We start from the raw sequence: 12,642 nt of genomic DNA, 5'->3' as shown, positions 1-12,642 counted from the left end.
ATGCTCACATAAAAGAAAAGAATTGAAACATAAAGAGAGCATCATGAAGAATATGACTAGCACATTTAAACATAACCCACTTCCTATGTCTAGGGATTTTGTGAGCACACCATTTATAAGAACAACAATCAAAACTAGCATAGGAAGGCAAAACAAGTATAACTTCAAAACTTTAAGCACTTAGAGAGGAAACTTGATATTATTGCAACTCCTACAAGCATGTAATCCTCCCTCATAATAATTTTCAGTAGCATCATGGATAGCAACTTTGTTCTCATACTCAATTGGAACCTCTTCCGAAATAGTGGAATCATTACTAGCTAAAGTTGACACTCTTCCAAATCCACTTTCAATGATAGTATTATTCATACTCCAAAAGATATAAGTGAAGTTCATGGAGCATTCTACAATTAACATAGACTAACCAATATCCAAGCTCAAAATATATAAGTGAAGCACACGAAGCATTCTATAAAACCATACTAAAAAGATTTAAGTGAAGCACAAAGAGTAATTCTATAAGGTCATACTTAAAAGATATAAGTGAAGCACATGAAGTATTCTATAAATCAATGAAAGGCTATCTCATACTAGCATGGTTCTTAAAGAAAAAGAAAAACACAAAGGACACAAACCATGTGAACAAAACAAAAACCGAGGTATACCGATAATTGTTGAAGAAAAAAGATGGGATGCCGACCGGGGCATCCCCAAGCTTAGATGCTTGAGTATCCTCTGAAATATTTACTTGGGGTGCCTTGGGCATCCCCAAGCTTGAACTCTTGCCTCTCTTTATTCCTCTCATATTGATAGCTCCTCGATCTTCGAACACTTCTTCCACACAAAACTTGAACAAAAACCTTGTGAGATCCGTTAGTGTAATAAAGCAAACTACCACTTTAAGGTACTGTAATGAACTCATTTTTTATTTATATTGGTGTTAAACCTACTGTATTCCAACTTCTCTATGGTTCATACCCCCAATACTAGCCATAGATTCATCAAAATAAGCAAACAACACGCGAAGAACAGAATCTGTCAAAAACAGGACAGTCTGTAGTAATCTGGAAGTTTAGTAAACTTCTGTAACTCCTAAAATTATGAAATAAATTTGACAATTTGAAAATTTTGTACAGAAGTAATGTGCAAAACGTTTCACACCCATTTGACTCTCCAGTAAAAAATGTAAATTCATGCACTACAGCTAAAGTTTCTGTTTTTGTTCTGCACATAGTAAACAAGCAATCTAATCATCCTAAAACCAAAGCTTGGCACATTATTTTTATAATACAATGGATATATACAAGGGGATAATTATTTACAGAGAAACTTCCATGAAAAATTCTACATTGTTTCCGTGAGCATGAACACAAGTGCTCAAGGTCGACCCTCACTTCTTCAATGCATAACTTTCCAATCACTTCTCTTTTTGCAAAACATTTTAGGCATGAAAGGCAAGTAAATTTTTTTGTATTTTCATTCTTTAAAAAAAATTGTATGTTTCACCCACAAATAAACAGAAACAAAAAGGAAAAACAAAATCTACTTAGTGAAGAAAGCAAACAAGCACACACGAGAATATCAACCCCACGCTATTGCTCCCCGGCAACGGCGCCAGAAAAGAGCTTGATAATCCCCAAGTGCAAGGAATCATCGTAGCAATTTCCAAAGGTGGAAGTGATAAGTATGGAGTGTCGAACCCACAAGGAGCTAAAGGTAAGATCAATATTCTCTCAAGCCCTATCTGCCACTGATACGACTCTACGTACACCGAACGTTTGCTTCCAACTAGCAACGAGAAATAAAACTACGTTGTGGGTATGAAGAGGATAACTTTGTATGATATCGGAGAGCTAAAATATAAAAGTAGGTGCTGTTATCATAAAGTTAGAATATATTACTAAATATTATAAATAGCGAGTGTGGAATAATGGTGGATCGGTGTGCGGAATTGTCCTAGGCAATCGTTAACAAGACCGGTAATCACTATTGCAGTTTCATATGAGGGAGAGGCATAAGCTAACATACTTTCTCTACTTGGATCATATGCACTTATGATTGGAACTCTAGCAAGCATCCGCAACTACTAAAGATCATTAAGGTAAAACCCAACCATAGCATTAAAGCATCAAGTCCTCTTTATTCCCATACGCAACAACCCCCTTACTCGGGTTTGTGTTTCAGTCACTCACCAACCCACTATAAGCGAATCATGAACGTATTGCAACACCCTACAGCGGGAACCCTCACGCTTGCGCGACACGGAGGGCACCATAGGACAGCATCAAAGTAAAACATACAACTCATACCAATCTAGATCATCAATCAACCCAAAGACAAAAGATATCTACTCAAAACATCATAGGATGGCAACACATCATTGGATCATAATATGTGGCATAAAGCACCATGTTCAAGTAGGGATTACAGCGGGGTGCGGGAGAGTGGACCGCGTAAAAGAGATGAGGATGGTGATGATGATGGTGATGTTGATGAAGACGATCACCGTGGCGATGATTCCCCTCTCAATGGCACTCCGGTGCCACCAAGAGAGAGGAGGAGAGGTTCTCCCCCTTGTGCTTCCTCCTCCATGGCCTCCCCCCTAGATGGGGAAAGGTTCTCCCTCTGATCCTTGGCCTTCATGGCGATGATGGCCTCTCCGGGATACTCCTCCATGGCCACCGGTGATGATGGCCCCCTCCGGCAAGGTGCCGGAGAGGGCCTAGATTGATTTCTCGTGGCTACAGAGGCTTCTGGCGGCGGAATCCCGATCTAGGTTAATTTTCCGAGGTTTCTGTATTTATAGGAATTTTTGGCGTCGGTTTCACGTCAAGGAGGTGCCCGAGCTGTCCACGAGGCAGGCCCACGCGACCAGGGGGTGGGCGCGCCCCCCCCCACCCTCATGGGCAGCCCGGGACTCTTCTGGCCCAACTCCGATGCTCCGTGGTCTTCTTTTGGTCCATAAAAATCATCAAAAATTGGCACATCAATTGGACTCCGTTTGGTATTCCTTTTCTGCAAAACTCAAAAACAAAGAGAAAATAGAAACTCGCACTGGGCTCTAGGTTAATAGGTTAGTCCCAAAAATCATATAAAACAACGGATAAAAGCCCATTAAACATCCAAGTTAGATAATATAACAGCATGAATACTTCGGGAACGTGATTTTCGGAACGAAGGTGATCCAGAGGACTTGGACCCTACGTCAAGACATCAACCAGGAAGGCACGAGGTAGGGGGGCGCGCCCTCTACCCTCATGGGCCCCACGTTGCTCCACCGACGTACTTCTTCTTCCTATATATACCTACGTACCCCCAAACTACCAGATACGGAGCCAAAAACCTAATTCCACCGCCACAACCTTCTGTACCCGTGAGATCCCATCTTGGGGCCTTTTCCGGAGCTCCGCCGGAGGGGGCATCGATCACGGAGGGCCTCTACATCATCTCCAAGGCCTCTCCGATGAAGTGTGAGTAGTTTACCTCAAACCTTCGGGTCCATAGTTATTAGCTAGATGGCTTCTTCTCTCTTTTTGGATCTCAATACAATGTTCTCCCCCTCTCTTATGGAGATCTATTCGATGTAATCTTCTTTTGCGGTGTGTTTGTTGAGACCGATGAATTGTGGGTTTATGATCAAGATTATCTATGAACAATATTTGAATCTTCTCTGAATTCTTTTATGTATGATTGGTTATCTTTGCAAGTCTCTTCGAATTATCAGTTTGGTTTGGCCTACTAGATTGATCATTCTTGCAATGGGAGAAGTGCTTAGCTTTGGGTTCAATCTTGCGGTGTCCTTTCCCAGTGACAGTAGGGGCAGCAAGGCACGTATTGTATTGTTGCCATAGAGGATAAAAAGATGGGGTTTATATCATATTGCATGAATTTATCCCTCTACATCATGTCATCTTTCTTAATGCGTTACTCTGTTCTTCATGAACTTAATACTCTAGATGCATGCCGGATAGCGGTCGATGTGTGGAGTAATAGTAGTAGATGCAGGCAGGAGTCGGTCTACTTGTCTCGGACGTGATGCCTATATACATCATCATACCTAGATATTCTCATAACTATGCTCAATTCTGTCAATTGCTCAACAGTAATTTGTTCACCCACCATAATGCTTATGCTCTTGAGAGAAGCCACTAGTGAAACCTATGGCCCCCGGGTCTATCTTCTATCATATTAATCTTCCAACACTTAGTTATTTCTATTGCCTTTTATTTTACTTTGCATCTTTATCATAAAAATACCAAAAATATTATCTTATCATATCTATCAGATCTCACTCTCATAAGTGACCGTGAAGGGATTGACAACCCCTTTATTGCGTTGGTTGCGAGGATTTATTTATTTGTGTAGGTGCGAGGGACTCGTGCGTGGCCTCCTACTGGATTGATACCTTGGTTCTCAAAAATTGAGCGAAATACTTGCGCTACTTTGCTGCATCACCCTTTCCTCTTCAAGGAAAAACCAACGCAGTGCTCAAGAGGTAGCACCACCCACTAGATCCGTCCATCCAGCACCGGGAGACGACGACTGCAGTCGCCATGGACCGGAGCCAGCACAAAACGGAGCAGATCGAGTCAGAGATGACGCTTCCCATGGAGCTCCAGTAGGCCAGCGAGGAGCCGCCACAGCGCCGCCGCCCACGGAGTCGTGGAAGGCCACCCATCTTCATCCGCCGGTGCCGCCCGCCGCACAGGCCGCACTGCGTGCCACCAACCGAGGTCGCCGCCTCGAGATCTGATCCGCCAGCCGCCGCCCCGTTGTGTGAGCCCACGCCCGCAACGCCTGCGTCTGCGCACCCCAAGTGTTTGTGCACATCGTGCATGCTCGCCCGCGCCCAGAGCCAGCTCGCCACGGCGACCATGCTCCTCCGCGGCAGAGCGCCCCGCAACGCCCTAGCCCCGCGAGAGGGGAGAAACGGAGAGCCCGCCGCCGCCGGCATCGCATGGGCTTTGCCCGGCGGCGGTGAGGGGAGGGAGATCTGGGTAGGAGGTAGTTCCCCTGGCGGCTAGGGTTCCTCCTGGGTCGCCCGCGGGGAGGGCGACGCGGGTCCTCTTCTCGATAACACTCCATTTGTTTGCCAGTTTCGAGATACTCCCTCCGTCTAGGTGTGTAAGTCATCTTACGTTGTGCACCGCGACCAAGGCGGAGAGGAAAACGAGAGAACTTAATATCTTTTTGCTAATTAATAGCATTGCATGCAATGAACTAACCACTGCATGTCGTGTTTGGTAGTCTCAAGTCATTAAAAGCATGTACGGCCCACATCTCTTATTGGTTGATATGTCACAAAACAAGAAACGAGGTGAGAGTTAATGTACGTGCCTAAGTATTTTGGGATTATTTGGTTTTCGTAAGATGACTTATACACCTAGACGGAGGGAGTAGCAGTCTAGCAGAAGATGAACCATGTCAAGATTGAGAATTTTTACACCATTACTGATTGACGATGAAGTAGTGAAACATGCACGTTCCTTCACACAACTACGTACTCCCTCCGTCCGAAAATACTTGTCATCAAAATGGATAAAAGAAGATGTATGTAGAACTAAAATACATTTAGATACATCTCTTTTTCTCTATTTTGATGACAAGTATTTCCGGACGGAGGGAGTATTTGGCTTGGCTAGCTAGCAACAACGGAGTTTGAGTGCACAGGGCACAAGACTGAACGGCCAGTGATTAAGCACACGTAATCGGTACTCACGCCTGCATGCATTAAAGATTGAACGGCCACCTCGGTTAGTCTCCATCTATCCCACTAAAAATATATGCTTTCCCACTGCAAAACTATTCGGTTTCCCCCTAATCTCTGTCACGTGTGCAATCCTCGCGGAGACAAACGCCTTCTCAGGCAAAGCAGGTCGGGATAAGCCGGGATTAGATAAGACGGGGTGATAATTTCAGGGATTTTGGGTTTAGGGTTCATTTCAGACTTCGACTACGAAATCAGTTTTTTTTTTACTTTTTCCAAAAGAAAAAACATTTGAGAAGCTCTACACAACAAAAAGATTCCAGTATTTAAAGTTTTGAGCACTTTTGAGAACCCATTTTGTTTCTCATGTGTAGAGCTCAACTAACCAAGAGGCTCCCGCAAGGGGTACCCCTTGGTTAGTTGCTCCCAGTAATGAGACCTTCTAGCCAGTCTGGCAGGGCAACGACACCTCCTTGATCGGGAAGCAGCTTGCTGGAATGGCAGATCTGGCAGGGTAGAAATGCACGGACTGCCGGACATATATTCTTTTGAATTCGGGCATGTAAAAACTAAGCATATTTGCCTCCTTTTGGTTGTGATCGGGGATGCGATCCGGCGCGGGTGTGATCCGGAGCGTTGTGTGGACTAGCCTAGATTCAAATTTGAATTTGCTGGCGGACAAAATACGGCTACGGTTGGATGACTGCCTCCCGCATCCATGTCCGCGGAAGAAATTTTTTGGGTTGCATGCCCTAAGAGCAACTCCAACGCGCCGACCCAAACAGACGCGTGCTTTGTCCGCTTTTCGTCCGTTTTGGTCGGCTAGGCGAACGTGCGCGTCCGGTTTTTCATTTTGGTCGGTAGGTGCGCCCAACAGGAGGCCGACCCATTTATGCCGACGTGGCCGAAACTGACGAATTAAGCATAATTATACATAAATGGCCGGTCAAATGCCGGCCAAAGTCCACTTAAACATAAATAGAAAATTGAAAACTCTAATAAGCGCCCGCACGCTGCCCTAGTAGACCGCCTTGCCCTTGCCCTTCCTATCGTCGTCGTCGCCGCCGGTGAGGTCAATGAAGACGGGGGAGGCCCAGCCGCCCGAACGCGGCTTGATAGGCCGCCAGGGTAGCCTCTTCCGGCGTTTGCTGCTGCGGCGGCATAGCGGCGAGGCGGGCGTGCTCCCCCTCCTCCTCAAGCCGTAGACCCACCTCATCGTGGCGCAACATCTGCTCATACCGCATCTGCCGCTCGCCGTCGGCCCCCTCCTCGGCGAGCCAATGCGCCTTCCGGCGCTCAAGATGGGCCACCTCTTCTTCCGGCGTAGTGGCAGGGAGCCGTGCTCACCCGCTCACGGAGCTGGCCGGTCCACGAATAGGACTCCTCCGGCCAAGTGGGGGGCGGCAGTGACCGCTTGCGCGTGGGAGTTGGCTCGCGCTCCGGCTCGGCCTTGGGCTCGACTAGGGGCGGCGCCGGCGCCGCTGGCTGCACGAACAGAGGCGCCTGGATGGAGTCCCCCGCCGTGGACAAAGCTAGGGCTTGCTCCGGCCCATCCCAATGGGCGTCCTCCTAGAGCCGGCTCACCTCCAGCGCGTGCTGCAGGACCTCCTCGTGGGCGGCTTGGGACTCCGCCTCCGCCTCCTCTTCCTCCGGCTTTACCCGCAGGGGCGGCGATGGAAGGTCGTGGTTGATGTGGACGCCAGGGCGGCGCTCCTCCTCGTGCTCTAGCGCAAACTAGCGCTCCCAGTTGGGGGAGTCTGGCGTGTAGTCACGCATGGCGCGCTGCTTCAGCGTGAGGAGCTCGCGCCACCGATGAACCTCCTCAGCATGCGCCTGCGCGGACCGCGGCGCCGCCGGGATAGGGATGCGCTGCGGGTCCAGATGCCAGCCGTGCGGCAAGTTCACATCTGGATATGGCAAGGGCTGGTGGTAATGCCAGTGTCACCGCGCCTGGTGGACTGGGATGTACAACCGCTCCCGCTCCCGTGGTGGCGTGCCGCGCCTAGCCGGCGGCGACATAGCGCGGGAAGAGCTCGCTCCGGCGCTGAACCTCCCCTTCTTCCATCCCTTCCTGTTGAAGAATCCCATGGCTGAGTGGCTAGGATTTGCTGCTGGCAGACTAGAGTTTCTAGGTCGCCTGCAAGGGAGCAAAGGTGGCTAGATGTGGACGGGGATTGTGGATGAGGCCCGTCCCGCCGCACACGTCAATTAAAAAGGACGGGCACACAGCCCTTCTACACACTGCCAGGCGTACGGAGGAAGTATATGCTATAAAAGATTATACGGTTGGATTTGTATTTGAAAGAGCTTTCCGATAATATAAATTTTGTGATATATAGTTTACATTTTGTAACCTAAAATTTTAGGTCAAACTTCAGCCCAAAATAAGAGGGGCCCAATAAATCCGGACGGAAGAGTCAAAGACAAGTCCGGTCTCCCTAGCCCAAACACACACACACACACACACTGCCTGAGTCGGTCTCTGTTCCCGGTGAGTCTCCTCGACCTGCCGCCACTCCCCTCCGCCGCCGTCCGGCCCTCCGCGCCGCACAGTTCTCCGTCTCCGCGAACTCCAGTCCCGACCGCTGCCTGCCCCTACCATGGCGCTCCTACACCTCATGCTCCGCCGCCCCTCGACGCCGGCAGGCCGCGACCAAAACGTCGGCGCTCTCCCCCGTCCCCTGCTCTTCCCAGCGTCTGCCCCGGTCGCGCCCTAAGCCCGCCGCCGCCCCCACTCCTCCACCGCTCCTGCCCAGCCATCCACCATCAGAATCAGAGATCTCCTGCGCCGACCGCCATCAAATCTTACTCCCGAATCCCGGACCTCGATTAACTCGAGCGTTCGCCGCGGGTCGAGCACGATGTCCTCCAGTTCGGCCACTCCAGTATCAATTATCAAGCTTTTCTCCGCCTCCTGCCGGCCCCCGCCTCTCCGGTGCGGCCCTGATGCCGCCACCGCCGACTGGGTCCTCCTGGAGCCGCTGGCGTACGTCGCTGACCGCACCAACGCCACCACCGCCGAAGCCATCTCGAGCACCGGCTACACCATCCAGGCCACCTTCTGCGCCGCCGACCCGCCGGATGTCTCCTGCGTGTGCATCCACTGCCCGGGCATCGAGGAGGCCGACTTCCCGGAGAGGCCCCGCATAATCTGCTCCCACAAGGACCTCCTCCTGCTCTGGGTCACCTTCAAATTCGGCCCCTACGACGAGGACGGGCTCCGCGAGCACTTCGTCTACAAAGCCGGACCCGGGCGGCCGTCACTCCACCTACTCCCAGATCCCCTCCCGTTCGTCGCCAGAGCCTGGGAGGTCGGCCTCGTGCCCCACGGCGACGACGGCCATTTCCTGCTCGCCGCCCTCTGCTTCACGCAGACGCCTTGGGTCTACGACCTCTCTTCTCGTCTACGTCATGGGCTTGGAGCACCAAGGTGGCTTCAGCAGACATGCCAGACAAGGTAAATCCTCGGACGCAACCAGATGTATGTGATTCACAAGGTGATTTCGCTTGGAGGAGGCACACTGGGCTGGGTCGATCTCTGGAGGGGGATTTTGCTCTACAATGTGCTCGACGAGGTGCCTGTGGTGCAGGTGATTCAGTTGCCTATGCTGATGCCTGGCAATAAGGCTGGTCTTGGAGTATGTCCGTGGAACATTCGCGACATTGCGTGCGGCGATGGCTTGATTAAACTTGTTGAGGTGGAAACTTATGAAAGACCGGTTGATGATGAAACGGCATATCATGATGACATGCTTGTAGTTTATGATTCAGATCTTTTGGCAGAGCAGCCGGTGCGGGACAATGTTGGTTGGAGGATCATAACGTGGTATAGGATGACTTCTTGGAACTATTGGCGTAAGGAGTGCATGCATCATGATGAGGAAATATCCGTTGACCACTCCAGGCATCAGATCGGCGATGGAGGCGGAGAATTATTAGCTTTGAAGAATTTGTCTGCGTCTTTCCCTGTTCTGAGCTTAAACTGTCACTGTGATGATACTGTTTACCTGCTACGTAACTTGAAATCTGACACTCAAAAGATATGGTTGGTCACTGTTGACCTGAAGATGAAGCAGCTGATAAATCTGGCACCGTTTTCTATCGGAGGATATTTCAGTCCAGCTTACCCATGTCAGTTATCCAAATATCTGAAAGGCACTCTAGGTAATCATACTTCTGTTTTGCTATATGTTTTGGGTGCAGGAGTATAGACAACTTTTCCTGTTAACTTTGGATAAGTTTTTGCATCTTTATCCATTTGGAAAATCAAGAAGATTTTGAGTGTGATTGGTTGCTCTTGCTGGTTATTTTTTATAATAGGCAGATATTCTAAATTGACATGCTAAATATGTTGTTCTGTTTTTTCATGATATGAGTGTTTACAAATTCTAGGGGGTATCTCGATTCTTAGATTTTTGCCAAATTATACAAACAAAGAACACTAAAAATGCTGGAGACAATGCCGCTTTGCCATGAAATCCTTGTTTACGACAATTCTGAGTGCTTATGAATTTAAAAGTCCTCTACTTGTCTTATCATGGCAGCTTCTGCTGGGTCACGCAGTTAAGAAATACTACAAATGCTGCATACATGGCAACAGTGAGTAACACAACTCATTTTATTTCAAAGCAGTGCTATCACACAGTTCTCCTTGTTCTATGCTATGCATCCTTGTGGGTGGGTCAGATCCCTGTGAAACTGAGCACCTAAGGCAAGTCTGTTCAGTCATTTTATTCTTAGACTTGCTCTATGAAAGGCTAAGTACAGTTTTCTTTTCACGATCACTTGTAAGGGGGGAGGGGGTTTATATAACTTCTACAGGCAAGATACAGATTACAGGAGGAAGCTATGTGCAGGGTTGGTATGCATCTATATGTATATCTGCTGATTGGTAGATTTTCCAAGCTCAACTAGTTATTTTACCCGGTTAGGGTCCTTCTGGACCCATCTCCTGGCACAAAAAATTAGTTATTTTACCGTGATGTCTTCAGAGCTTCTATGTTATTGCGGGTTTTCAGCTCTTGACATGGGCCTCAGGTATCCAGCAGCTACTGGATTCTGGCGTGGATGCTCTGTATGGTGGCGAGCTGCAGGCTAGAATTAGCTTTGCGTGCAGTGGTTTGCTATGTCAGTCCTACATTAATCTTGGGCAATATTGCAGACAAGTGAGGCAAATAGGCTTGTGCTTATGCAAGGGCCACAGCTGAGGAGCACATTGCAATGGATGTCTTCGACGCTGTGAGAGGATGGCGGCCGACTGCTCCATGATTCCGGGTTTGCCATGCCAGCGTAGTTCCGAATTTGTAATTTAACCGTTTGTTTCGGCAGATACGTTGTGTTTCTTTCCTGCTCTGCTGAACCTATTGTAGCTGGTGTTGGTTTCTACTGTATTAACAATCATCGGAGCCCCCCCCCCCCCCCCCCCCCCCTTTTCTTCAGAAAAGAAAAGCTACTTGTAAGCTAACTTGTGTTTATAAGAAATGCCAGCATTACTGGTGTCTTAATTCACTGCCAAAAACACATCCATTGTTGTAAAGACTCCGAGTTTCTGATCTAGAGGAACAGGCTCTTGCTTTACATGAATTTTATGCCATGGAAATGATCTTTGTAAATGACTGCACACATATATACACTGTCAGAGTTTAACCTAGACTGACTACAAGGGGGGCCAAATTTTTTGACGGGGCCTTTGATAGGGCGAGTGTCGATGTGGGCCTCGTCGCCTGCCGCCAAAACAGGGTTGCCAGCTTCCGCGGGAGGTATTGACCGCGACATGGTGCTGAAGGGCGATGGCAGCAGCACAGGAGGCCGTTGCGGTGGAGACTGAAATGGACGGCGGTCGTTCAGCGGAAGTGGATGCACCATCTGCCCGAAGCCGGCTGTGTTGAACACGGGGTGTGGCTGCTGGGTGTTCACTGCATAGATACCACAATCAGCAAAAGCATAGTTAGTACTAGGAGTTGAGTATCGCAAGCACTGAAGTGCATGTACTAGTGGATTTTCTGACGGAAGGGTTTTGCTCTGTTTCACCAACTTCATACGCCTCTGCATGCTTCCTTTTTTCTTCCATGTTTTGCCCTTGTAAAATAAAGTAGATGTACTTTCTAAAGATGCAGCTTATGACTAAACTCTCAGTTTCATGTCACTTCAGTTCTATCAAATTTGTGAATTGTTTTAAGACAGGTATACAAAGAAGAAACACAGCTGCATCACAAGCTTCACCTATGCTAATACCTGATCCTGATGAGATGCAACTGGGAAATTGTGGCCAGTTAGGCTGGTACGTTGGCTGCTGCTGCTGCAATGCAATAGGGAGTGGGTGCTGGTAGCTGCCATAGCTTGGGTCTGCGCAATTACCACATTCATGATGGCTTTCACTGTAGACAATCTGGTGCAAAGGCACATTCGCATTTTCAGAGTTGCTTGCTTGTACTACAACCTGGGGCAAAGCTGCATTTACAAAGGCAAACAAAAAGCTGTTAAATTCATGAAAAAACATTGTAGCAGTCATCATGAATGAGGTTCAGAAAATAAAACAAGTTGAATCAAGCACAAGTTAGACAACATGCCTGTACCTACGTCTACGTATATATCGGACCACTCGAAAGATAGCGAAAAGAAAAGAAGGCAACAACATCAGGGTTTAACCATCAACATCAGTGGTTTGCTTTGTTAAAAATGATCAACCTCTCTCGCTCTCGACCCCACACCCCAAGGTCCTATTTTTATTCTTCTAAGAAACAGGAATCATATCTTCATTCATACCAGATCACCACAAATGCACCAGTAACCATTGTTCTGAATAATGCCTAATGCAACCAGCTGCTCAGTAAAATTACCTGGAGTGACTCTCAGATAATTTGACAACACACAAGGGAAGTGGGGGCAGTAGTCATGATGTTGAACAACGGGACATGGTGCCATTGTTTTCAGTG

General features: G+C 48.2%; 1 protein-coding gene across 2 annotated transcripts; it reads left to right on the top strand.

Moving 5' to 3' along the window:
• Positions 1-8,149: 8,149 nt before the first annotated feature.
• Positions 8,150-11,647, top strand: LOC123098650 (uncharacterized). Of its 2 annotated transcripts, none has more exons than XM_044520699.1 (2): positions 8,150-9,871; positions 10,252-11,647. In XM_044520699.1, exon 1 carries the CDS (start codon positions 8,569-8,571, stop codon positions 9,166-9,168), a length of 600 nt encoding a protein of 199 aa, XP_044376634.1. In that variant the 5' UTR covers positions 8,150-8,568; the 3' UTR covers positions 9,169-9,871; positions 10,252-11,647. The 2 variants fall into 2 exon arrangements, with proteins under 2 accessions (XP_044376634.1, XP_044376633.1); XM_044520698.1 differs by having other exon boundaries at positions 10,252-11,129.
• The last annotated feature ends 995 nt before the right edge of the window (positions 11,648-12,642 follow it).

This window comes from Triticum aestivum, chromosome 4D (assembly GCF_018294505.1).
Source record: "Triticum aestivum cultivar Chinese Spring chromosome 4D, IWGSC CS RefSeq v2.1, whole genome shotgun sequence".
In the NCBI taxonomy this organism is placed as follows: Eukaryota; Viridiplantae; Streptophyta; class Magnoliopsida; order Poales; family Poaceae; genus Triticum; species Triticum aestivum.
This window is presented reverse-complemented; position numbering and strand designations above follow the sequence as displayed.